Here is a 25,425-nt window from a genome sequence, read left to right as displayed (position 1 = left end):
GTAAATTTCATCTTTATACACACATGCATCATTTCTGTTCTTAATTTACTCAATACTATATTTGTTAGATGCATCATTCATATTTATTTAATCTGTAGCTACTAACTACTACATGGCATCCCAGTGGTTTGCATTCATATTTTAACTATCCATTCTCACAGTAATGGACATAGGGCTTGACTCTAACACTATAGCCATCATGAATAAAGCTGTGGTCAGTCTCCTAGCACATGAACTACAATGACTCCAGATGAGGATATCTTGGTATACATTTCCAAGAGCAAGATTACTGGGTCAAATATTTTATTGTACACTAAATGGTGTTAAATTGTTATCTAGCATACTGCCATAGTTCATCTTCCTATATATGGGAAGGTTTCACAGCCCCACAACTGCAATGCTAGCACTACCCAGACTACTGGTCTACTGATTTCTCTTGCTTACCTGAAGTACTGCAGATTGAACCCAGGAGTGCTCTGCCTCTGGTCTACATCCCTAACACTTTTAATTCTATTTTGAGACAGGGTTCTTGCTAAACTACTAAGGCTAGCCTCAAACTTGTGATCTTCCTGCCTCAGCCCCCTGAATAGCTGGGATCACAGGTGTGTGCCATTGCCCCCAGATCTTTCCATAGACTCTTGAAATAGACATAGAATGTTCACTTTGTGCCCTGGACCTCTTTCAGGCATTGGGAAGACAGCAGTGAACAAAACAGACAAAAATCTCTATTCTTATTGAATCCCTGCTCACATTTTAACTACTCATTTTCCCAAAAATGGACACAGGGCTTGACTAACACTGTACCATCATGAACAGAGCTGTAGTGAACTTCCTAGTACAGGAGCTCCAGTGACTCTACACTGACCTTATTATCTTCTGTTTACCATCTAATGTACATAAAATAAAACTTGTTCAAATTTGCATTTCTTTGATTACTAATGAGTTTGGGCATCTCTTTAAAGGATTTGTCTTCCAGCAAACCACACAATGCAGAATAAAAAGAGAATCAAAGGACTCTCATAAGTATGTGCTATGATATGTGTCTGTCCTGCAGGTTTCTTTAATTTGCTCTTTCCAGTGTTCATGAACTCATTTTATACTGTACTGTTTTGTCCTTATGTGCTTTATGAATTATATTTTATGTTCTTTCTCTCATTTCTCTCATTTCACTTTTCTTTTTGTCTCCCTGCTCTAACCATTTTATATACCTAGTAGACATTCCATAAAAACTTTATGAAATGTTCATAAACATATGTTGGGATGATTTTATAGCTCTTTAGAAGTAATATAAATCAAGAATAGAACAAGAATTTTAGCAAAGGATAGAATTTCCCAAATTATTCTTAGTTTAAACTACAATGCCACACCTGAATGTGTGATCTGGATATGTATATAAGGATCAAATCACAAAGGCATGCAGGAATCAAAAACAAAATGAGAGCCAATACACACATACACACACACACACACACACACACACTCACACACATAACAATATTACCATATGGTTGGCTGCAAGTTTTTGTAGTGAGTAGTCATAAATTTTCTAATAGTTCCCATTATCCAGTCCTACCTAACTTGCCTTATTAGTTCATTTTCTTTATTTTTCCACTTCTTAATTCTACAATGTATGTTCACCTTAACGCAAGCCTTCCTTTTCCTCTCTCATCTAATGGCAATCACCATCTATATGCTACTTCTTTTTGTCTGTGTGGTGCTAGGGATCCATCCAAGGGCCTTACATGTGCTAGGCAAGTGTTCTACCACTGAACTATAACACCAGCTCAAGAATAATACTTTGGCTTTCTTTCTCTCCTTTCATAAATTGCCATTTGTGCATGATTCTTCAGAAATTTACCTACAATATGCTTCCTTTCTCTACATTTTTTCTCCCATCATTATTTAGCTTTCTTATCACAATTGTCATAAGAATTTCTTGACCATCTCTTTAGTATTATGCTAGCTCCTATTCTATACTGTTGTCTTTTAGATACATAGTCCAATGCTGTCTGTCTCCTGTTTTGGTATCTTACTACTAAAAAGAGGATGCAACCCATGTTCCTTTGGTAATAACTAAATATCCTCCCAAGCCTTCTGTACCCATCTTTTTCTTCCCAGCCTGCCAACTTGGAAAAGAACAAGATTACCTTTCCTAAGGGCTGTACTTACATACTCTCTCAAATGTCTCTGTATTTCTGCTCTTTTGTTACTAAAAACAATTTTTAAGTACACATAATGGATTTTATACTGTTTTTGGAGATATAATGGTAAGCAAAAGGGGCTTTTATTTATAAGAAACTTATAGAAGAAAACATATCAATCAAATATTTATTAGATAATTTTCATTTATATCATATGGAATAATGCAAAGATATAGAGGAGGCATGAAAAAGAGTGACCAATTTAATTTTGCAGTTAGTGTTCAGTGAATATGTTCCCTGATCAGTCAGTGCTGTTTGGTTTGAGATCTAACAGCTAAGTTAAAAGAATGAAGAGCTCATTATAGAGTTGGTGATACGAGGAAAAGGACAAGATATGTATTCCAAGCACAGCAGAAGGTGTGCTCCAAGAAAACCTCAATATGGAAAAGAGTATGGTTTTTAGGAGAAAACTAAAGTGAGATCTCATTTCTTCACCCCCACAGGAAAGGCTGAAATAGTAAAGACTGATTATACCACATTTAGAAGAACTGTCATTCATTGCTAGTGAGAATAAAAAAAACGTATATCCATTTTATAAAGCAGTTTGAAAGTTTCTTATGAGGTAAAACATATGACTTCCTTATAACGTAGTAATTCACTCTTACCTATATGTCCAAGAAAACAGATGCTGTTTACATATGTACACACACACACACACATACACACACACGTGTGCACACACACACATGTGCACACACACGGTTTGTATAAAAAAATTATAGAGATTTAGGATTCTCAAAATTAAAAACAAAGTTACCATATGAGCCAAAATTCCAACTTTTGAGTATATAGCCAAAAGAGCTAAAAATAGAGTTTTGAAGATATATTTGTATACTTGTGCTTATTGCAGTGTTATTCACAATATGTTAATTGACAGATGTATGGAAAAAGAAAATGTGTCATACACTTATACAAGAATATTATTTAGACTTAAAAAGAAGGAAATCTTGTCATATGCTACAACATAAATGAACCTTGAGGAAGCTTGGCTAAAAGAAGGAAGCCAATCACAAAAAGACCAATACCCATGTTTTGGCTTACATGAGGTATTTAGAAGCCCCAAGGCAGTTGCTAGGGGCTGAGGTGAATGAAAAGGGACAGCAGTTGTTCAATGGCCACAGAATTTCAGTTTTGCAAGATGAAATTCAAGAGAGCTCTTGCACGACAGTGTGCCTCTCATTAACACCACCAAACTGCACACTTAAAAATAACTCTTTTTAAGTGGTAAGATTTATGTGTTTTATACCACAATTATGAAAAATAATCCATAGCAGATTTATCCATAATAGCCCCAAATTGGAAACAAGCCAAACACCCACTTGCAGATAAGTGGATAAACAAATTAGGATATGTTAATGCACTGGCATAATGAACAGCACTGCAAATGAATAAACTACTAACTGTCAGTGAAATGAATGGATGTCAAAAATATTATGCTTAGTGGAGTAAAGGAAGCCAGATTAAAAATCAGTATGAAGTGCATAATTTCATTTAAATGAAATTAAAGAACAGGCAAAACTGCATGGTGTTAAAAGGTAGTTACTGCTGGGAACTGGGAAGAGGTACAAGTGAACGTTCTTGGGTGGTGAAAATGTTCTCCTTCTTGCTTTGGGAGGTGTTTACATGTGGTGTAGGTAACAGTCTTAGGGTCTGTGCATATTATTCTATGTGCCTCGGTTTATAAAAAAAAGTCGTTGTGGTTGGAACATAGACCACAAAATAGAGAGGAGAAATGTTATGGATGAGACCTGAAATACACATGAGGGTAAGCACACAGAGCTTATGAATCCTGTTAAGATGACAGTCTTTATGCTTATAGAAATGGAAGGGCATGGGAGAGTTTCAAACAGAAGCACAACCAGATTTGCTTTACCATTTCTCTCTCTCTCTCTCTCTCTCTCTCTCTCTCTCTCTCTCTCTCTCTCTAGCTTCCTGGTTATAGAAACTAGAATAGAAAGGACACATATGGATATGGGAACTAGTAAGAAAAGTACAGTAAGTGTTTAAATGAAAGATAAAGGTAGTTTGGACTGAGAGATACAAACAAAATTGATTGTGTGCTCAAGTTATCATCTTTCTTTGGATGCCTGTCAAAATCCTACATATCCTTCCACCTTGTCTCAATTGTCACTGATTCAGTGATTAGTTCCCTGGTCCTTAGTCTAAGTTAAGTCTTCTTTCATCGTGAAGGATATTATCTCAATCTTATCAAGAAATGTATACTATATCTGATCAAATAACTTATATCTGTTTGTCAAGTAACATATGTTCTTCCTGTTTTTCATACTTGATTCTGTTGTAGGAATAAAACTCTCATATCCATGTCTTAATCTTTGGAACCTGTGAATATGCTATCTTGCATGGCAAAACTGACTTGGTAGATGTGGTCAAGGTTATGGACCTTGAGGTCAGGAAATGATCCTATTTTTCCCTGATGAGTCCAGTCTAATCACAGAAGCCCTTAAAATCAGAAAACTTTTCTCACCAGTCAGAGATAGATATGATGACAGAAGAAATGTCAGAGAGATGGAAGTTACTAGCTTTGAGGATAGAGGAAGGAGGTCAGGAGCCAAGTGATGCAGGCAGCCCCTTAAGCTGGAAAAGGTGAAGGAACAAAGTCTCCCCTAGAAACTTCAGCAAGGACTGCAGTCCACCACTACCCCACTTAGCCAGCGAGACCTGTGTCAAACTTCCAACCTACAGAACTTTTGTGTTAAGTTATTACATTTTTAGTAATTTTTTTTGCAGCAGCAGTAGAGAATTATTACAATCTCCAAGTAGATGAATGTTTTGAAAACTGCAAAGTAGCTTTGTGAACTTGCTCTTAGCACTTTGACACAGAAAGAATCAGAGTATGTCTGAAAGTGAATGAACTCAGTGTTCTCACATGTTCTCCTCATGCTGCATGTTGGAGGATGGTCCTGTAATCAACTAGTATCACTTCCATTCCTTCTCTGCCCTTGAATGCAATCCTTTTTCCACTCAAACAGATATTTTGTGCAATACCTGCCCCTCTTAGTATCTTTTCTCAGGCAAACCACCTATATGACATTAGAATGGTATGGATGCTAGTTAGCTAACATATTCTGAAAATGGACATTGTCAATTTGTACTACACAAAAAAGTAAATTACACATTTTGAAAAATCTCACAAAAATATAACAACATGTTTTCCTGTAAAGATAGTAAACATTGAGATAAGTAGAGCTCATGTAGCATTACGAAATGCTGTTACAATGTTAACAATGTTTTGTCTTCTGAAGGATGCTTTTACTCATTCAATAAATATGTTTATTATCTACAATGTATTATACATTATAAAAGTCTTTGAGTTAGATCAGCTCACCATAGAGTAGTTAATTTAATCAATTTATTACTTAGTCCTTATTTATCGATCTCTTATTTTTAGTGACTACATTGCTGATTTAACCAAGTTAAACCTAAAGATGCTACCTCTGTTCTTATATTATAGATCTCTATATCATGAATAGTGTATCGGGGAAAGAAAAAAACAGCAAATTGAGGAAAAAGTAAAATGATAGAAATAATAATAAAAATCAGCCTTTACTGAGGAATTCCTTGTGTCAAGTATTAAGTTCTTATAATGTGTTCTCATTTTATCTTCACAGCCCTGTGAAAATTTTCTCTAATTTTAAAAACAGAAAATAAAATTTAGAGACATTAAGTAACTTGCCCTTGAGTACATAATTATTAAATGCAGAAGGCCTAGGCAAGCTGACTCTAGAGTTGAGCTCCAGTCTTCCTCTGCAGTGGCAAAAGAATGGGAATACAGGGACAGAGCAAAGACGAGATGGGAAGCTAAACTTATCAGCATCTCATTTTACTTATGGCTCTATTTGATTTTTTCAAAATAAATGCTGTTTTACAAGGAATTTAGAATGGAATGGCTAAAATACACAATAGGGCATTGAATTTATTCCCTGATATACCAAGTCCAATTTCATACATACGCAAAGACTATATTAGGCACTGAAAACAGATAAAATCATGGCTCTGGGAAGAGGAGGAAAGACAAGAGAGCACGGATTGCTCTTTCTTTCACCAGGAGCTTCTAAATCTCAACTTTTCAACTAAGGCTTTATTAACACTAAGAGAAAATTAAAAATGAAATTTATTTTAGAATGTTTGCCTACTTAGGTAAACATGTGCTCAAAATAATGGCATAGAGAAAAATCAGAAACCTGCATAATTTGTGCAATATTAACTTCTGGAAGCCTTAGAGATATAATCCCAATGAATAGGATATTTGGACAAATTCATGTTTCTAAGTATATTAGACATGAATTTGTACTTACTAATGGTTTGTATTTCTATGTAAATCACTGGATTGAGGAAAATGGAGTCATTAATATTCTCAGAGGTACTGACAAGCCATTCAAAGCTCAGGCAAATGATACATAGGATTTTTCAGTTTATTGTTATACTTTTAAAAGTATGAACAAGATAGTTACTGAAAAAAAACAAAATACCAAGACTTGGACTCATACATTTTCTCATGGTTCTGTATTATATAATGACTTGAAACCATCTCTTTCATGAGAAAAGTTGCCAAAAATGGAACGTTAAGTGATTAAATAAAGAATCATTCCAGACTCCATTTAAAAACTCTAACATGATTTACACTATAATCAACAGGTCATACTGACATTTGAAAATCTAACTTTCAGTTTTTGCTTTGCAATAAAAAAAAAAAGAGAGACAGTTAGGAATTTTAGAGTGTAAATGTGCTCCTAAAAACTTGATAGTCGATCACCCTGAAGTTTTGATTGCCAGAGAGAACTTTTCTTGATTTTCATCACAGCCTGAACTGGTATCCAAGAATAAATCTGAGTACATTACTAACCCTTCCAATAGAAGTGTTTTGAAATGGCTATCTAACAAATGTAGACTACAAATCTTTCAAAAGTACACTTTCTTAGTAAACAAGAAAAAAACTCTAATATTACAGTTTTTGCTTCTAAACAATATGCTACATATAAACAGGCCTATCTATTTAAATCTTTAAAAATATATCTGGGACCTGCTCAGGGATGGTCTTGCTTTTTTTTTTTCTTCCTGAACCATCAGTGACTTTTCCCCATTCAAATTCTTTGCCACCCTAAAATTGTGTTTGAAAACTGTGTATCAGTTAAACATCCACAAGACGAATTCCCACATACCAGCCCTTTCCTAATAATTTGTTCTTCAAGGTCCATCAGTGTAGGTATAAAACTGAAATGACTTTTTGCATGGTGTTGTCACCCTCCCCCATCCAAGAAAAATGAACAGAAAATACTTACAATGGTTCTTAGCCAGGAGCATTTTATCCCTTATTCACTAGTGGTAAATGAGTCAGATATGAGTTGGCCAGGAAAAGAGCTGCTTTACCCAAAATCTTAGTATGAAATGAGTCATCTCACTCCAAACACCAATATATCCTCCAAAATAACTGGCAAGAATTTCCTATAAAAAGAACCTTGCCTTCACTCTTTTCCATCCATTTAGGTCTCTGATTTTTCTAATTTTTCAATTTCCTGCATGTTCATAATATTGCATTTATAACAAAAGCCAGGAACATTTCCACCTCTTTATCTTATTTTGAAAATCATCTTTGCGTATTGAATAGGGGAACAATTTTGATAGCTTCCTCTGAAAAAACTAAGAGCTCTGTGACTCTCAAGGACCCCCCCCCCTCTTTCTCTCTCTCGAAATGCATTCATGGTTCAACTGAAATACAAGAGCCAGTTCTAGAAGAATTTTTTCTTTTCCTCTGTTAAGAAAAGGAGTTCAAAGCCACAGAAAATACTTCAAGCAAAATCATTTTTCTTCCCACAAGAAAAATCAATCACTTTAGATATAATCTGTTCAAAACTGATAAATGAGTATGAAAGCAGACAACAAACTTCAACTCTGCTTTCCTGCACAGCAGGACATTAACATTTCCATTTGCTCTCTGCCATCAGATGAAGCTTAAAAATCACTCTGGATTGAAACTGAGGTTAAGTCCTGTAGATTATCAGGAGTCAACACACTATTCACCTGAGGATAAACAAGTGTGCTTATGAAGCCAATTCTTGCCAATGTGCTGAGATTTTTTTTTTTTTTTGTATTACTTGAGGCTCATAAAATCAATTATTATTGCTAATTATTCTAAGCTCTGCAATTTAATGGACAAAATTACGGACAATTCATTTCACTGAGGTTGGAATTTAGCCTCGTTTTTCTATATTAAATGAATTCTAGAGAATAGCTATGCTCCTTTTATATTCAACAGTAACAGATGTTAGTTTCCTCGGTTTTATAGCCCTCAGATGACAGACAACTAACTGTTTTTGGCCTTGGGAATAATTGCAACACCTTTGGATTATGAACTTGGTTCACTTCTTAGCTGGAAACATCAGGGGGTTCGTTCATATTATCAAAGACATAAAAGAAAACAAATTTCCCTGTGCTTCAAAAATCATAAGAAAATGACTTCTAATTCAAACAATATACATTTTTTTCTCTACTGATAATCTGCTCCTTAGTGCTCAGAATAAGAGAAAATACCTGCATAAAATTGAAATCTCTTATTCAGTTTATCTTTTGCTCTTGGCCAAAACAAGATGTTAAATCCATTAAACTCTGAGTATCCAGTAAAAGCAAGAAAGCTAGAATTGTTCAAATTTGTGCATTCTTGGGAAAATAGCCAACTTATGCACTAGTAGCAGGATCTGTGTAATTAATGGTGATGTTATTGATGGAGGGAATCTGATTTTCTTCTCAGAAGCAATTTGAGAGTATAAACTGGCAGAACTTTAGCAAAGCCTTTCCTGATTCAATTTCTCATTGAGGAAATAAGACCTTGAAGTCAGCCATAGAAAGTACCAATGTCAATGTACATTTGTGGTGATTTTGGTCGTGGTAGACTTTAAAGAAATCCTGAATGTAGCACTGTCCATAGAATACAATGATGGACCCAAAAAGGCACAAACTGACAAAGATTCCTTAATAAGACAACAAGGGAGCCCAATCTTAGATTGACCTTTAGTTTTTTCCCCAGAAAGCTATGTTCATATGAAGTTGAACAGAGACCAATTCCTTCCTATAATGTAAGTAAAGTAAGACTCAAGTCCACACTCAGTCTACACACGCTCTGTCTCATTTGCAGACAACTTCCACATTCATCATGTTGCTGGACCTCAAGAACAATCACAATGGACAAAGTGCGAATGCAGTTTTGGCTAGCCACTGCCTCACATTACCTCCAGCTTCTGCTCTCCTCTTTCCTTTGTTATATGAGGAATTTCAAACTGATGAGAGGAAGAAAAAGAACATCTGGAAAAATAGAAATAACTAGGGAAAGAATTAAGGCCACAAGCAGCTCTTTCCATAATGATCTGCACTAAATTACCCAACCAGGAGTGATTTTTCTCACCGACTATCTCATTCTCTCTAGTTCTCTGTGAACTGCAACCACATGCTCCAGGTCTGTGTTTCCCATGAAGAACAAAACAATTGAATTTTCTATAACCCAAAGCATGTGCTCTGGCATCTGTGGTTTTGGAGAAAACAGGTGGAGGAAGTGGGGGAGACAGGTGAAGGAAAACCAGGAGCAAGGTTCATGAACATCAGAGATGAGCCTGGATGTTACTGACCCACATGATTCCCCACACTGGATTCATACCTGCTGTCTTCCTGAGCAAAGGGCTGTTCCACATCCACCGTCAGGGAGGCCAGAGCAGAAACGGTCTCTGTCTCTTCTTGCAACTGAGCGCCAGGCAGAGCACAACCCCTTGGCACAGCAACCATCCTTACCGACTTCCAGTACTTGCCTAGAAAAAACATCCATCATACTTTATAGGAATTTTGGTTAGAGCAATAGTAATAAGAACACTCGAATAGATCCAACTCAGAACAGTTGTTAAAATTCCCCCTGTTATACACAGTTGTAATTTGGTTCCTTAACTCTTATGATTAAGTGGGTTTTTTTTTTATATATGAATGTTAAGTTGTGATGAACTCATATTCCCAAGTTTAAATCTCTCTTGCTCTAAAAGTAATACAGTGAGGGATAATCCATGATCTAATGAACTCACTAAAAGACTGACAGCTGTCTGTACAACTAAGTAAGCAAACTCTAGGCACCATTCCCCCTGGGAAACCCTTGAGAGACCTGGAGGTAGAATTTTCCTGGAAAAAAATGAATGAAATAGTAATGTTAAAAATTACTACTTGAACCATTAACTTTTAAAAAATGAAGTTAGAGTATTAAAGAAAAAAGCAAAGCCCGGCAATGCCAGCATGAATCAAATGACAACTTTGCCAGAACAATTGGGCTTGTTAGTCCTGGATATTCTCTCTTTCTCAACCTCAGGGTGTGTACTAGAACAATAATTGACTGAAAACTTTAATATATGCACTGGCTGATGTTGGAATCCTTCCATGTGTCATATTGATATTTCTTTTTGTGAGACAAGGCAGAGAAGGAGAATAAGAGGAAAATAGTCATTTCATGAGAACATGCTAGTGGGCTAAATATAAAAGAGGAGAGGCAAAGCCCTCCTTCTTGCAGCCCCTAAGCTTTTTTTTTTTTTTTTAGTGTATGTGTGTGAAATGTTGAGTCTCAAATCAAAGCCGGAAAATCTCCCTAGATGCTGACATGACTCATCAGGTTAGAGCTATCTTTACAACTTGACCAATTAGATGGAAACTTGGCATGCTGAGGATTTGCTTATTTCAAATAAAAAAAAAAAATAAAGTCTTGCTTGAGTGCAAAAAGAAGATAGATGAATACTGGACTAGAAAGTAAGCTAACTGGGCTCTGGACCCACCTCTGCCTCTGGACATCCCTATCATGCTCATAGGCCTGCTAGGACTTTATTTCTGCTTCTTCCAAGATGGGGATTGCTTCAAATATTTTCCAGCTCAAATACTTTGTGATTGGACTTCTTTACTTTACTGTTTCACAAAGGAATGAATGTCACATTAGGGAAAAAGACTCAGTCTCCCTGTGCATTCTGCATGCCAAAAACACTCTCTGACATAAGTGTCCACACTACTTTACTTACTGTGATCATCTGCTATGTCCAAAGTCTGAAAGTCACAAATGTTTTAATTTGAATCAAACAATAGTTATGTCAATGAATCCACAAACTAATATTTTTTGGAAGCTGAGACTATGCTAGATGTTGATGTCACAAAGAGGCTCCTAATCCTAAAAAATCCATTCTGGTTGAGTTAATCCTACTAGTTAACAATGGCACATCTGTGTGTAAAAATTCCATATTATCCTTGGGAGGGAATAAACGCAACATATGCTTACAGTGATAGCAAAATAAGGGAAAGTTTACTAGGGAAAAAAATAGCACTTTGTCAAGTATTTGAAAGGCAAACAGAAGCTGATCAAACTAAAATAGGGAGAGGTGGTGGTGTGTGGGTAACCCTAGAAGAGGAAATACTACATGCAGAGATATAGAAACTAGGTCTCTGTGCTTTATTGGAAGTGCAAGTGAAACACAGAAAGAGTCTGGCGTGTAATGAATGACTGCTATTGTAGGCAAAGGCAAACTAACACAATCTTGAACAACATGCCGATGATCTTGGACTTCAACCTTGTACTTATAAGTAGAAGAGGTACATAATCAGATTAATGTTTTAAGAAGATTTCTCTGGAAAGATCATGGAAGATGGATCAAAAAGTGATGAGGATAGTGGCAGAAAGACCAATTTTACATCCTGGCAAAAGTCCAGGTAGTAAATCAAGATGGAATAGAAATGAGAAGATGAATTAGGGACCTTTAGGAGGTAAGCAATGGAAATATATCTTGGCTTTTTCTTCAGTATTCCTCACATCTCTCAAACCTGAAACTTGTCCTTGAATTGATAATTTCTTTGCAAGTGCCTAATTACTCTAGAATACAATGTCATTATTATCCTACCCAACTTGGAAATGCTATAACCATCAATTAGTTTAGTAAATAGAGTTGCAATGAGTTTCACAAAATGTCACTAAGCACTACTTTAGCACATTATATTCACAAAGCTAGTGATGTGGGATGGCATTCTTTCCTTGTTCTCTGGAGTGACAAGTGCAGGGACTCTGACAAACACACCACAAATAACTGATGATTGATGGTCAAATTATGTTATAAAAACTACAGGGAGGAGACACTAGCATTACTGAACACCTAATATATGTCAAAGACTGTGTGATAGGGATTTTTAACATTTCTAATTTGTTTTCATTTAATCTTCATGTTAGATAATTTTTTCAAAGGTCACATTGCTCAGGATCAGAGGAGCTTTAATTCTTTCCCAGGACAGATTAATTCACAAATCTCTTCCTTTATACTATGCTGTCCTCCTCCATCTTCCACCCAGTACACACAAAAATATTCTCAATATATGAAAATCTTGACTTAAAAGTATTGTGCACATTACAGATTCTTCACTTTACCAGAAAAGAAATATCAAGCTATCTTTGTTCCTTAGATATGTGACTCCGCACACTTTTTTTTGGACTTTCTGGTGTGGATTTTTTTTTTTTTTTTTTTGCACAAAGAAAGACCACCATGTTCAAACTTGTTTTTTCTACACTTTATTTTAGTTTGGATATGTAGTGCTCCCCCAAAATTACATGTGTGAGACAAAGAACGTTCAGTGGTCAAATGATTTGGTTGTGAGAGTTATAGCCTAACCAGTGAGTTAATCCACTGGTATGGATTAACTAGGTGATAACTAAAAGCAGGTAGGGTGTGGTTGGAGCAGGTGGGTCACTAGGGGCATGTGTTGGGGATTATATTTTGTCCTGGTGAGCGGAGCACTCTCTCTGCTTCCTGGTGGCCAAGTTCTGAGATGCTTTCCTCCACCATGCCCTTCTACCATGATGTTCTGCCACACTGCAAACCAGAGCTTTGAAGTTGGCCAGCTGTAGACTGAGACTTATGAAGCCATGAGCCAAAATAAAGTTCCTCCTCTAATTGTTCTTGACCTATCATTTTGGTCAGTGACAAAAAAGCAACTAAAGCACTTCATTTCTCATAACCTTGTACTATTGCAAGTACTAGGTTACCAGGTGAGTCATCAATGAATCTATGATAAAACTGGAGACCAATGTTCACTGAAAAGTATAAATACAAAGTACACAAAGGTGGAGCTCTGAACTAAAATACAAGATTTTCAGACTGCTAATCTTATGCTAATTTTAGGAAAGTCATGGAATCACTTTGAAGAACAGTCTCCATATTTACAAAATAATGGCACCGAGAGTTTAATGATTATGAAAGATTTAATTCTGCTCTAATTCTCAGTAATGGTGATTCTTCTGATCTTGTTAACAAATCACTCTTGGATATTATCATACATTTGTTATGTTAAAAAAGCATTACATTTCTATGAGCCTATGAACCCGCGAAGAGGTTATTAAGCATTGACTTTCAGATAATGACATATCTACAATGACTGAGGACTTTCATTTTCAAGCACTGTAAATTTTTCCTCAAGAAGAAAACTCTTGGCCATAAATAACAAACAATTTTGCTCCCAAAAGACAATGAAAAGGCATGTATTCTTAAGATTAATCTTTAGGAAGAATGACTGACAATGATCCTTCAAATTTTGACCTATAAGTATGTGATTTTAAATATTTGAGATGTTTTTGGATAAAATTTAATGTGTATAAAATATTCTGCTGTTAAGATCAAATAATAGAAGTTTGGCTCTTATCCAAATATGTGAGGTTCCTGACTTAGAATTTAAAGATTTTAAATTCAATTTGGCCTTTAGCAAGATGTAAAAAAACAAGAAAAATGTTCTACATTAATAATGTACTTATAGACCACTATCTATGTTCACAAAAGAGAATAATTAAAATGCAAGTAGGTATAACACAGACTATGCAATATGTGGACAACTCAGACCCCATAATTTATGGGTTATATTTTCATGTGTTGTGTAGTTTTTTTTTTTTTCTTTCAGAAACAGATGTTCAAGAAACTCATATCTATTGGCGTGGGAATAATAATGCCATTAGCACATAAGAGAAATGAACCAAGCTTTATGAGTAGAGTTCACAGGAGTTGCTATTCATAAAGTAAAATATTAGCAACCGGCACCACTGAGTTGCTCTCCTATGGCAATAAAACTGCCAAAGGAGAGGAGTTTTCCATTCAAACTGGAGTGCACACTCCCTCTTCAGTCATATCCTTTATCCTTATTCGCTTTTCCCACTATGTAAATCTTCCCACTTTTCAGCACTTTTTTAAAGAACTACTCAGCCCTCATTATTCTGCATTTTTGTTTTATCTGGCAAAGGTAAAGCAAAGAATGAATGCACAATAAAGGTATGAAGTAGATAGTGGAAGGAGGACAGTCGGGATCAGGGTGGGAACCACAGATGGAATTTCACTGGGCCAGATAGGAGTCAAGAGAGGGCATCTTATGGGTGGGTACTGTGTAATCAGACTTCAGGAAAAACCATAACACTTCTGGTAATGAACAATTTGGTAAGATAATAGTTGTCAACTTATGCAAGTCTGTCTTAGAAATAAAGCGTTCACCAAATGTTTTCCCAATCAAAGCCTCCGGACAATTTAAAAATCACTTGACCCTCAAGTCTCCTGTTCCGTCGTCGTCTGGGAGCCTCAGAGTCATGCCTTCTGATTATTTTTTTAAAAAACTTCTTGCCATTAGAATGATACTGCCTATCATCTTTACACACCATGTTCTCACAGAAAAAGAAAAAATACTAAATTAAACCTCTTCCTGTCCTCCTCATGCTTAGAGTTTATCAACGCCTAGGGTTTATGAGAGAACCAGGCTTGTACATTCTCTAGAGATTCTTTTTTTTTTTTTAATTTTTTATTGTGGGTTGTTCAAAACATTACAAATTTCTTGACATATCATATTCCACACTTTGATTCAAGTGGGTTATGAACTCCCACCTTTACCCCATACCCAGATTGCAGAATCACATCAGTTACACATCCATTGATTTACATATTGCCATACTAGTGTCTGTTGTGCTCTGCTGCCTTTCCCGTCCTCCACCCTCCCCCCTCCCCACCTCTCCCCTCCCCTCCCCTCCTCTCTCTCTACCTCCTCCACTGTATAACCCTGAGGGTCTCCTTCCATTACCATGCAATTTCCCTTCTCTCTCCCTTTCCCTCCCACCTCTCATCCCTGTTTAATGTTAATCTTCTTCTCATGCTCTTCGTCCCTACTCTGTTCTTAGTTACTCTCCTTATATCAAAGAAGACATTTGGCATTTATTTTTTAGGAATTGGCTAGCTTCACTTAGCATAATCTGCTCTAATGCCATCCATTTCCCTGTAAATTCTATGATTTTGTCATTTTTTAATGCAGAGTAATACTCCATTGTGTATAAATGCCACATTTTTTTTATCCATTCGTCTATTGAAGGGCATCTAGGTTGGTTCCACAGTCTTGCTATTGTGAACTGTGCTGCTATGAACATCGATGTAGCAGTGTCCCTGTAGCATGCCCTTTTTAGGTCTTTAGGGAATAGACCAAGAAGGGGAATAGCTGGGTCAAATGGTGGCTCCATTCCCAGCTTTCCAAGAAATCTCCATACTGCTTTCCAAATTGGCTGCACCGATCTGCAGTCCCACCAGCAATGTACAAGTGTACCCTTTTCCCCACATCCTCGCCAGCACTTGTTGTTGTTTGACTTCTTAATGGCTGCCAATCTTACTGGAGTGAGATGGTATCTTAGGGTAGTTTTGATTTGCATTTCTCTGACAGCTAGAGATGTTGAACATTTTTTCATGTACTTGTTGATTGACTGTATGTCCTCCTCTGAGAAGTGTCTGTTCAGGTCCTTGGCCCATTTGTTGATTGGGTTGTTTGTTCTCTTATTGTCTAATTTTTGGAGTTCTTTGTATACTCTGGATATTAGGGCTCTATCTGAAGTGTGAGGAGTAAAGATTTGTTCCCAGGGTGTAGGCTCCCTATTTACCTCTCTTATTGTTTCTTTTGCTGAGAAAAAACTTTTTAGTTTGATTAAGTCCCATTTGTTGATTCTAGTTATTAACTTTTGTGCTATGGGTGTCCTATTGAGGAATTTGGAGCCCGACCCCACCGACTGTAGATCATAGCCAACTTTTTCTTCTATCAGACGGCGCGTCTCTGATTTGATATCAAGCTCCTTGATCCATTTTGAATTCACTTTTGTGCATGGCGAGAGAAAGGGATTCAGTTTCATTTTGTTGCATATGGATTTCCAGTTTTCCCAGCACCATTTGTTGAAGATGCTATCCTTCCTCCATTGCATGCTTTTAGCCCCTTTATCAAATATAAGATAGTTGTAGTTTTGTGGATTGGTTTCTGTGTCCTCTATTCTGTACCATTGGTCCACCCGCCTGTTTTGGTACCAGTACCATGCTGTTTTTGTTACTATTGCTCTGTAGTATAGTTTGAAGTCTGGTATCGCTATACCGCCTGATTCACACTTCCTGCTTAGCATTGTTTTTGCTATTCTGGGTCTTTTATTTTTCCATATGAATTTCATGATTGCTTTCTCTATTTCTACAAGAAATGCCGTTGGGATTTTGATTGGCATTGCATTAAACCTATAGAGAACTTTTGGTAATATCGCCATTTTGATGATGTTAGTTCTGCCTATCCATGAACAGGGTATATTTTTCCATCTTCTAAGATCTTCTTCTATTTCTCTCTTTAGGGTTCTGTAGTTTTCATTGTATAAGTCTTTCACCTCTTTTGTTAGGTTGATTCCCAAGTATTTTATTTTTTTTGAAGATATTGTGAATGGAGTGGTTGTCCTCATTTCCATTTCAGAGGATTTGTCGCTGATATACAGGAATGCCTTTGATTTATGCGTGTTGATTTTATATCCTGCCACTTTGCTGAATTCATTTATTAGCTCTAATAGTTTCTTTGTAGAGCCTTTTGGGTCTGCTAGGTATAGAATCATATCATCTGCAAATAGTGATAATTTAAGTTCTTCTTTTCCTATTTTTATGCCTTTAATTTCTTTCGTCTGTCTAATTGCTCTGGCCAATGTTTCGAGAAATATGTTGAACAGAAGTGGAGAGAGAGGGCATCCCTGTCTTGTTCCAGATTTTAGAGGGAATGCCTTCAGTTTTTCTCCATTCAGAATGATGCTAGCCTGAGGCTTAGCATAGATTGCTTTTACAATATTGAGGTATGTTCCTGTTATCCCTAGTTTTTCTAGAGCTTTGAACATAAAGGGATGCTGTACTTTGTCGAATGCTTTTTCCACATCTATCGAGATGATCATATGGTTCTTATTTTTAAGTCTATTGATGTGGTGAATAACATTTATTGATTTCCGTATATTGAACCAGCCTTGCATCCCAGGGATGAATCCTACTTGATCATGGTGTACAATTTTTTTGATATGTTTTTGTATCCGATTCGCCAGAATTTTATTGAGGATTTTTGCATCTAGGTTCATTAGAGATATTGGTCTGTATTTTTCTTTCTTTGAAGTGTCTTTGTCTGGTTTAGGTATCAGGGTGATGTTGGCCTCATAGAATGAATTTGGAAGTTCTCCCTCCTTTTCTATTTCCTGAAGTAGCTTGAAAAGTATTGGTATTAGTTCTTCTTTAAAGGTTTTGTAAAATTCTGCTGTATACCCATCTGGACCTGGGCTTTTCTTAGTTGGTAGTCTTTTTATGGTTTCTTCTATTTCCTCAATTGATATTGGTCTGTTTAGGTTTTCTATATCCTCCTGACTCAATCTGGGCAGATCATATGACTTAAGAAATTTATCTATGCCTTCACTATCTTCTAATTTGTTGGAGTATAAGGATTCAAAATAGTTTTTGATTATCTTCTGTATTTCTGAAGTGTCTGTTGTGATATTGCCTTTTTCATCCCGTATGCTAGTAATTTGAGTTCTCTCTCTTCTTCTCTTCGCTAGCATGGCTAAGGGTCTGTCGATTTTGTTTATTTTTTCAAAGAACCAACTTTTAGTTTTGTCAATTTTTTCAATTGTTTCTTTTGTTTCAATTTCATTAATTTCAGCTCTGATTTTAATTATTTCTTGCCTTCTACTTCTTTTGCTGTTGTTTTGCTCTTCTTTTTCAAGGATTTTGAGATGAAGTATGAGATCATTTATTTGTTGGTTTTTTCTTTTTTTAAGGAATGAACTCCAAGCAATGAATTTTCCTCTTAGAACTGCTTTCAATGTGTCCCATAGATTCCGATATGTTGTGTCTGTGTTTTCATTAATCTCTAAGAATTTTTTAATTTCCTCCTTGATGTCTTCTATAACCCATTGATCATTCAGTAACCTATTGTTCATTCTCCAAGTGATGTATGCTTTTTCCTTCCTTCTTTTATCGTTGATTTTCAGTTTCATTCCATTATGATCAGATAAGATGCATGGTATTATCTCTACTCCTTTATATTGTCTAAGAGTTGCCCTGTGACATAATATATGATCTATTTTTGAGAAGGATCCATGTGCTGCTGAGAAAAAAGTGTAACTGCTTGATGTTGGGTGGTATACTCTATATATGTCAATTAGGTCTAGGTTATTAATAGTGTTATTGAGTTCTATAGTTTCCTTATTCAACTTTTGTTTGGAAGATCTGTCCAGTGGCGAGAGAGGTGTGTTGAAGTCTCCCATGATTATGGTATGGTGGTCTATTAGACTCTTGAACTTTAGAAGAGTTTGTTTGACGAACATAGCTGCACCATTGTTTGGGGCATAAATATTTATGATTGTTATGTCTTGTTGTTGTATGGTTCCCTTAAGCAGTATGTAGTGTCCCTCTTTATCTCTTTTGATTAACTTTGGCTTGAAATCTATTTTATTTGATATGAGTATGGACACTCCTGCTTGTTTCCGAAGTCCATATGAGTGATATGATTTTTCCCAACCTTTCACCTTCAGCCTATGTATGTCTTTTCCTATCAAATGCGTCTCCTGTAGGCAGCATATTGTTGGGTCTTGTTTTGTGATCCATTCTACTAGCCTGTGTCTCTTAATTGGTGAGTTTAAGCCATTGACATTTAGGGTTATTATTGAGATATGTGTTGTTCTTCCAGCCATATTTGTTTATTTCTGTTACTAAACATGGTTTGTTTTCCTCTTTGATTATTCCCCCCCCTTTATTGTCCTACCTCCCACTGTTGGTTTTCATTGTTATTTTCCATTTCCTCTTCCTGTAATGCTTTGGCGAGGATGTTTTGAAGAGATGGTTTTCTAGCTGCGAATTCTTTAAACTTTTGTTTATCGTGGAAGGTTTTAATTTCATCTTCCATCCTGAAGCTTAATTTCGCTGGATACACAATTCTTGGTTGGAACCCATTTTCTTTCAGTGTTTGAAATATGTTATTACAGGATCTTCTAGCTTTCAGAGTCTGTGTTGAGAGATCAGCTGTTATCCTGATTGGCTTACCCCTAAATGTAATCTGCTTCCTTTCTCTTGTAGCTTTTAAAATTCTCTCCTTATTCTGTATGTTGGGCATCTTCATTATAATGTGTCTAGGTGTGGATCTCTTATGATTTTGCACATTCGGCGTCCTGTAGGCTTCTAGGATTTGGGATTCTGTCTCATTCTTCAAGTCTGGGAAGTTTTCTTGTATTATTTCATTGAATAGACTTCTCATTCCTTTGGTTTGGAGCTCTGTACCTTCCTGTATCCCAATGACTCTTAAGTTTGGTCTCTTAATGTTATCCCATATTTCTTGGATGTTCTGCTCATGGTTCCTTAACAGTCTTGCTGAGCTGTCTATGTTCTTTTCCAGTTGAAATACTTTGTCTTCATTGTCTGATGTTCTATCTTCTAAGTGTTCTACTCTGCTGGTAGTATTCTCCATTGAGTTTTTAAGTTGGTTTATTGCTTCCTGCATTTCTAGGATTTCTGTTTGTTTGTTTTTTATAACCTCTATCTCCCTGTATAGTTGCTCCTTTGCTTCCTGGATTTGTTTGCGTAATTCGTTGTCGAAGTGGTCTTTCATTGTCTGATTTTGCTGTTTAATGTCTTCCTTGATACTCCAGATCATTTGAAGCATGTATATCCTGAATTCTTTATCTGACATTCCATCTGCTGCAGCTGTTACCTCTTCTAAAGTTGCGTTGACCTGCATTGCTTGTGGTCCTTTCTTTCCTTGTCTTTTCATACTGCTTGCGTATCTTTCCTGCAGGTGCGGGCGGCGGCTCTGCTCTCTCCTTATTCCAATTGGGGTTTCGTGGCTACCACGCCGGCAGGTCACTGGGCCTGTTCTGGGAGCTGGCGGTGGCTCTGTTCTGCCCCTGCTCCGATTGGGCTGACGAGTGTACCACGCCGGCAGGCCACCGGGCCTGATCCGCCGGTCGGTTGCAGGTTTGCCTACCCTGCAGGTGCGGGAGGCGGCTCTACTCTGCCCCTACTCCAAATGGGGTGACGTGTCTGTCGTACCGGCAGGCCACTGGGCCTGTCCCGCTGGTCGGTCGCAGATCTGCCCACCTTTCGGGCACGGGTGGAGGCTCTGCTCTACCCCTACTCCAATTGGGGTGTCGTGACTACCCCGCCTGCAGGACGCTGGGCCTGTTCCTGGCACGGGCGGCGACTCTGCTCTGCCACTACTCCAATTAGGGTGGTGTTTGTACCACGCCGGCAGGCTCCTGGGTCTGATCCGCCGGTCTGTTGTAGGTCTGCCTACCTTGGAGGCGTGGGCGGCGGATCTGCCCTGCCCCTCCTACCACGCCTGCGGACCCCTGGGCCTGATCTGCAGGTTGATCACTGGTCTGCTCGCCCTGCGGACACGGTTGGCGGTTCCGCTCTGCCCCCACTCCAATTGGGGTCACGTGACCACCACACCGGCAGGGCCTGATCCGGGCGTGGCAGAAAGATCTGCTCTGCCCCTACTCCAGTTGGGGTGATGTGTGTACCTCACTGGCAAGCCACTGGGCCTGACCCGCCAGGGTGTCACAGGTCTGTTTACCTTGCCCGCACGAACGGCGGCTCTGCCCTGCCCCACCTACCACGCCCGTGTACCACTGGGTCGTGGGTCTGCCCACCTTGCGGGTGCGGGTGGCGGCTCCGCTCCGCCCCCTCTCCAATTGGGGTCACGCGGTCACCACGCTGGCGAGTCGCTGGGCCTGCTCTGGGCGCTGGCGGCGGCCTGGCTCCTCCCCTCTGGCTCGAGGACAAATTGAGGAGACTCGGGTGACTGTGCCTCACCCCCCCTACCAGGAGACCAACTGCTTATGTCACCGCTGGTATTGATGAAGTTCTCTCCTCCGCCGCTTTCTGCTGACATCAGATCTCTGCCATGTTGGTATCCTATGCGAATGGCAGCATTTCGTTCCCCTTGCCAGGCAACCAAAGCAACGGGTGAGTCCTGACCGGCCCTCAGCAGGACCCGGACCGAGAAGCAATTTCCGCGGGCTCCTAGCCCCGGGCCAGGGAAGTTCCGGGAGCCGGAACTCGGCCGCTCCGTGCTCTGTGTAAGCTCCTATAAGTGTAAGCTCCAAGAAGCAGTCCCGCGGGCTCAGTTCCAGGAGCTGGAATTCGGCTGCTTAGTGCTTGGTGTATGCTCTGATAGGCGCAGGGTCCAAGAAGCAGCCTCCACAGGCTCCGCAGCCCTGGGCCAGGGCGATTCCGGGTCGGTTCCGGGAGCCGGAACTCGGCCGCTCTGTGCCCTGTGTAAGCTCCTATAAGTGTAAGCTCCAAGAAGCAGTCCCGCGGGCTCAGTTCCGGGAGCCGGAATTCGGCTGCTTAGTGCTTGGTGTATGCTCTGATAGGCACAGGGTCCAAGAAGCAGCCTCCGCAGGCTCCGCAGCCCTGGGCCAGGGCGGTTCCGAGTCGGTTCGGGAGCCGGAACTCGGCCGCTCCGTGCTCTGTGTAAGCTCCTATAAGTGTAAGCTCCAAGAAGCAGTCCCGCGGGCTCAGTTCCGGGAGCCGGAATTCGGCTACTTAGTGCTTGGTGTATGCTCTGATAGGCGCAGGGTCCAAGAAGCAGCCTCCGCAGGCTCCGCAGCCCTGGGCCAGGGCGATTCCGGGTCGGTTCCGGGAGCCGGAACTCGGCCGCTCTGTGCCCTGTGTAAGCTCCTATAAGTGTAAGCTCCAAGAAGCAGTCCCGCGGGCTCAGTTCCGGGAGCCGGAATTCGGCTGCTTAGTGCTTGGTGTATGCTCTGATAGGCACAGGGTCCAAGAAGCAGCCTCCGCAGGCTCCGCAGCCCTGGGCCAGGGCGGTTCCGGGTCGGTTCGGGAGCCGGAACTCGGCCGCTCCGTGCTCTGTGTAAGCTCCTATAAGTGTAAGCTCCAAGAAGCAGTCCCGCGGGCTCAGTTCCGGGAGCCGGAATTCGGCTACTTAGTGCTTGGTGTATGCTCTGATAGGCGCAGGGTCCAAGAAGCAGCCTCCGCAGGCTCCGCAGCCCTGGGCCAGGGCGATTCCGGGTCGGTTCCGGGAGCCGGAACTCGGCCGCTCCGTGCCCTGTGTAAGCTCCTATAAGTGTAAGCTCCAAGAAGCAGTCCCGCGGGCTCAGTTCCGGGAGCCGGAATTCGGCTGCTTAGTGCTTGGTGTATGCTCTGATAGGCGCAGGGTCCAAGAAGCAGCCTCCGCAGGCTCCGCAGCCCTGGGCCAGGGCGGTTCCGGGACGGTTCCGGGAGCCGGAACTCGGCCGCCCCGCGCTCGGTGTTCGCTCCGATAGGATCAGGTTCTAAGAAGCACCCAGGCGCTGTACCCTAGCAATCTGTCTGCAAGCCGCAGGCGAATTGCAGCCTGAAATTACCTGATCTATGGCTGAATGAGCTGCGGTCAGTCGAAAACAGGGGTGGTGACGTCAGTTTAGCAACATGGTGGCTGCTGGCCTCCTCTGTGGTCTGACCGGTGTGGAGAACCGAGATGGACCGCTTCCTTCCCCCATCTCGAACCCAGAATTCAGCCCTGAGTACGGTGCTTGCGCGGCTGGCAGAAACTGCAGCGCTGTAACCCTGCGTCTCTATCCCAGTGCGCTCTGCAGACTTTAGCCGCGGGGCGATTTGCTGAATAAGCAGTGTTACCCACCGTGCAACAAACCTCTCGCGTTTGAGTCCCCGTAGCCGATCCTCATGCGATGGAAATCCTTCCTCCAGGTTCCGGAGCACCCCACTATTGCTGGAAATTCCTAACAAAATATCCTTTAACCGTCCTGACTTGTCATACTCCCACACAGTGAAGCAGCACACGGGGACAATGCACTCCCCTCGCCGCCATCTTCCTTCCCCTCTAGAGATTCTTAATACTTAATTGAGCCCATTTTATCCTAATGTCCCAAATGTGGAACACCTAGAAAAATTTAAATATAGTATATAATATATAATTATATAATGACAATAATTATACTGTAGTGATATTAATTAATATAATAATTTATATAAGCTCTGGATTATTATTTCCAACCTATTTTAATGCACCTATGTCAATTTCCTTGAAATACTATAGAATTCAAAACATGGGACTTAATGGTTAAGATTTTTTTAGCTAAATGAAGAACTTTATCAGGTTCTAAAACATTGTATAAATGTAAAGATAAAAAATGCATTGAAAATTGGTGTAAAAATTGAGTAACCCAGTAATTAAATTTTTCATCCATATTGTGGTAATTTTGAGGTTAAGTAGAGCCAAGGATAAAATTTACATTATAAAAATATTTATTCATCAAAAAATTATTTTTAATTTAGACCCATGGAATAGTCCTATTCAAAGCTTACTTTCACATGAATATTCAGCTTTAAGATGCATAAATAAAATCTGCTTAAGTCATGTATCTCAAGGCACAGAAACCAGTATATTTATAGTGATTATAAAAATGTTAGAAAATAACATAAACATAATTATGCTTGGTAGATATTCATGTATGATAATTCTTTTGTGGTTATATTGTTCACCTACAATATCACTAATATTTTTATGAAGAATAAGCTTTCTGTTTCAAAGGAATCCAAATATTTTAGATTTTTTTTCATAAAACTGCTTACAATTTTTTTCAAAGTTAAAATTTTACAGTTAACTTGAAACTGTTGGTGTCTTTAATTTTTCTTTTCAAGAGACAGTGATATTTTTGCTGAGAAATACTATCTCTACAAATCTGGAAAACTCAGAGCAACTTCTACTAAATGGGATTGTTTTCATATCTAGTTTTTAAGATATTGAAATAAGTACTGTATTCCAAAAGTTTTCAGGACTACTATCTTTTTTTTCTCCTTTCAAAATAGAAAACATCTTTGTCAAATATTTTATAAGACAAAACAATAAAAAGTTTCCTATTTATGAATCTTCAAAATTTAACAAATCAGATGCAGAAAAACTTTTGATATTTTTTACTTCATTCCATTCCAGATCAAATATGAGTTTATCTAACTGTAAGAGTTTGATCAAAGATTCCATCTATACACAGAGTTCTTAAATAAATAAAATTTTGTGCATGATTTGAGCACTTATCCTTGCTCAATTATTTCCTTGCTTTAATAAGGATCAATTTAAATATGTTTCTTCTTACAAGCACTATTTACTGTCATTGAAGTTCTCCAAAAGCTTCGAAAACATATTTTTGCTCCATTTGGTAACTATTTCTTATCAGCTTCATTGAGCTATAGTAACACTGAATAAAATTTGCTAATATTAGGATTTAATTAAGATGATGCTTGTTGACAAATGTACGCAGTCATATAATAGGTATAATAATTAAAATGCAGAATATTTTCATCACCCTGAAAAGTTCCCCTTGACCCTTTGGAATCAATTCCATACTCTCCTTCCTTCTTGACCATTGTCAACCACTGAAATTCTGCACCATATTTTTGTTTTTTCTTGAATTTGATATAAATGGGACCAGATAGTACAGTTTTGGCTTCTTTCACTTGACATAATACTTTTGCAACTAATTTTTTTATCTCTATCATCTATACCTTTGTTTCTTTATATGTAATATAATTTTTATTAATTAATTAAATTATTTTAATTATGTATATATTACAGCAGAATACATTTTGATTCATTGTACACAACTGCAGCACAAGTTCAATTTCTCTGATTGTACAGAATGTAGTATCGCATCATATGTGCAGTCACACATGTACCTAGGGTAATGATGTCCATCTCATTCCACCATCTTTCCTGCCCACAAACCCCCTCCTCTTTACTCCCTCCCCTTTGCCCCATCAAAGTTCCTCCATTTTTTTCTCATGCCTCCCACCCACAATATAGATCAGCATCCACTTATCAGAGAAAACATTAGGTCTTTGGTTTCTTGGGATTGGCTTAC

The 25,425-nt window shown here is 38.8% G+C and overlaps 1 protein-coding gene across 1 annotated transcript in view; it reads right to left on the bottom strand.

Moving 5' to 3' along the window:
- The window catches only part of Hdac9 (histone deacetylase 9), an 861,354-nt gene that overhangs the window by 3,626 nt on the left and 832,303 nt on the right, over window positions 1–25,425 (bottom strand). Inside the window, exon 27 of the mRNA XM_071613675.1 lies at window positions 9,868–10,015. Coding sequence (XP_071469776.1) covers window positions 9,868–10,015 — 148 coding nt within the window. The remainder of the gene's footprint in view (window positions 1–9,867; window positions 10,016–25,425) is intronic.

Source organism: Marmota flaviventris, chromosome 1 (genome assembly GCF_047511675.1).
Source record: "Marmota flaviventris isolate mMarFla1 chromosome 1, mMarFla1.hap1, whole genome shotgun sequence".
NCBI lineage: Eukaryota > Metazoa > Chordata > Mammalia > Rodentia > Sciuridae > Marmota > Marmota flaviventris.
This window is presented reverse-complemented; position numbering and strand designations above follow the sequence as displayed.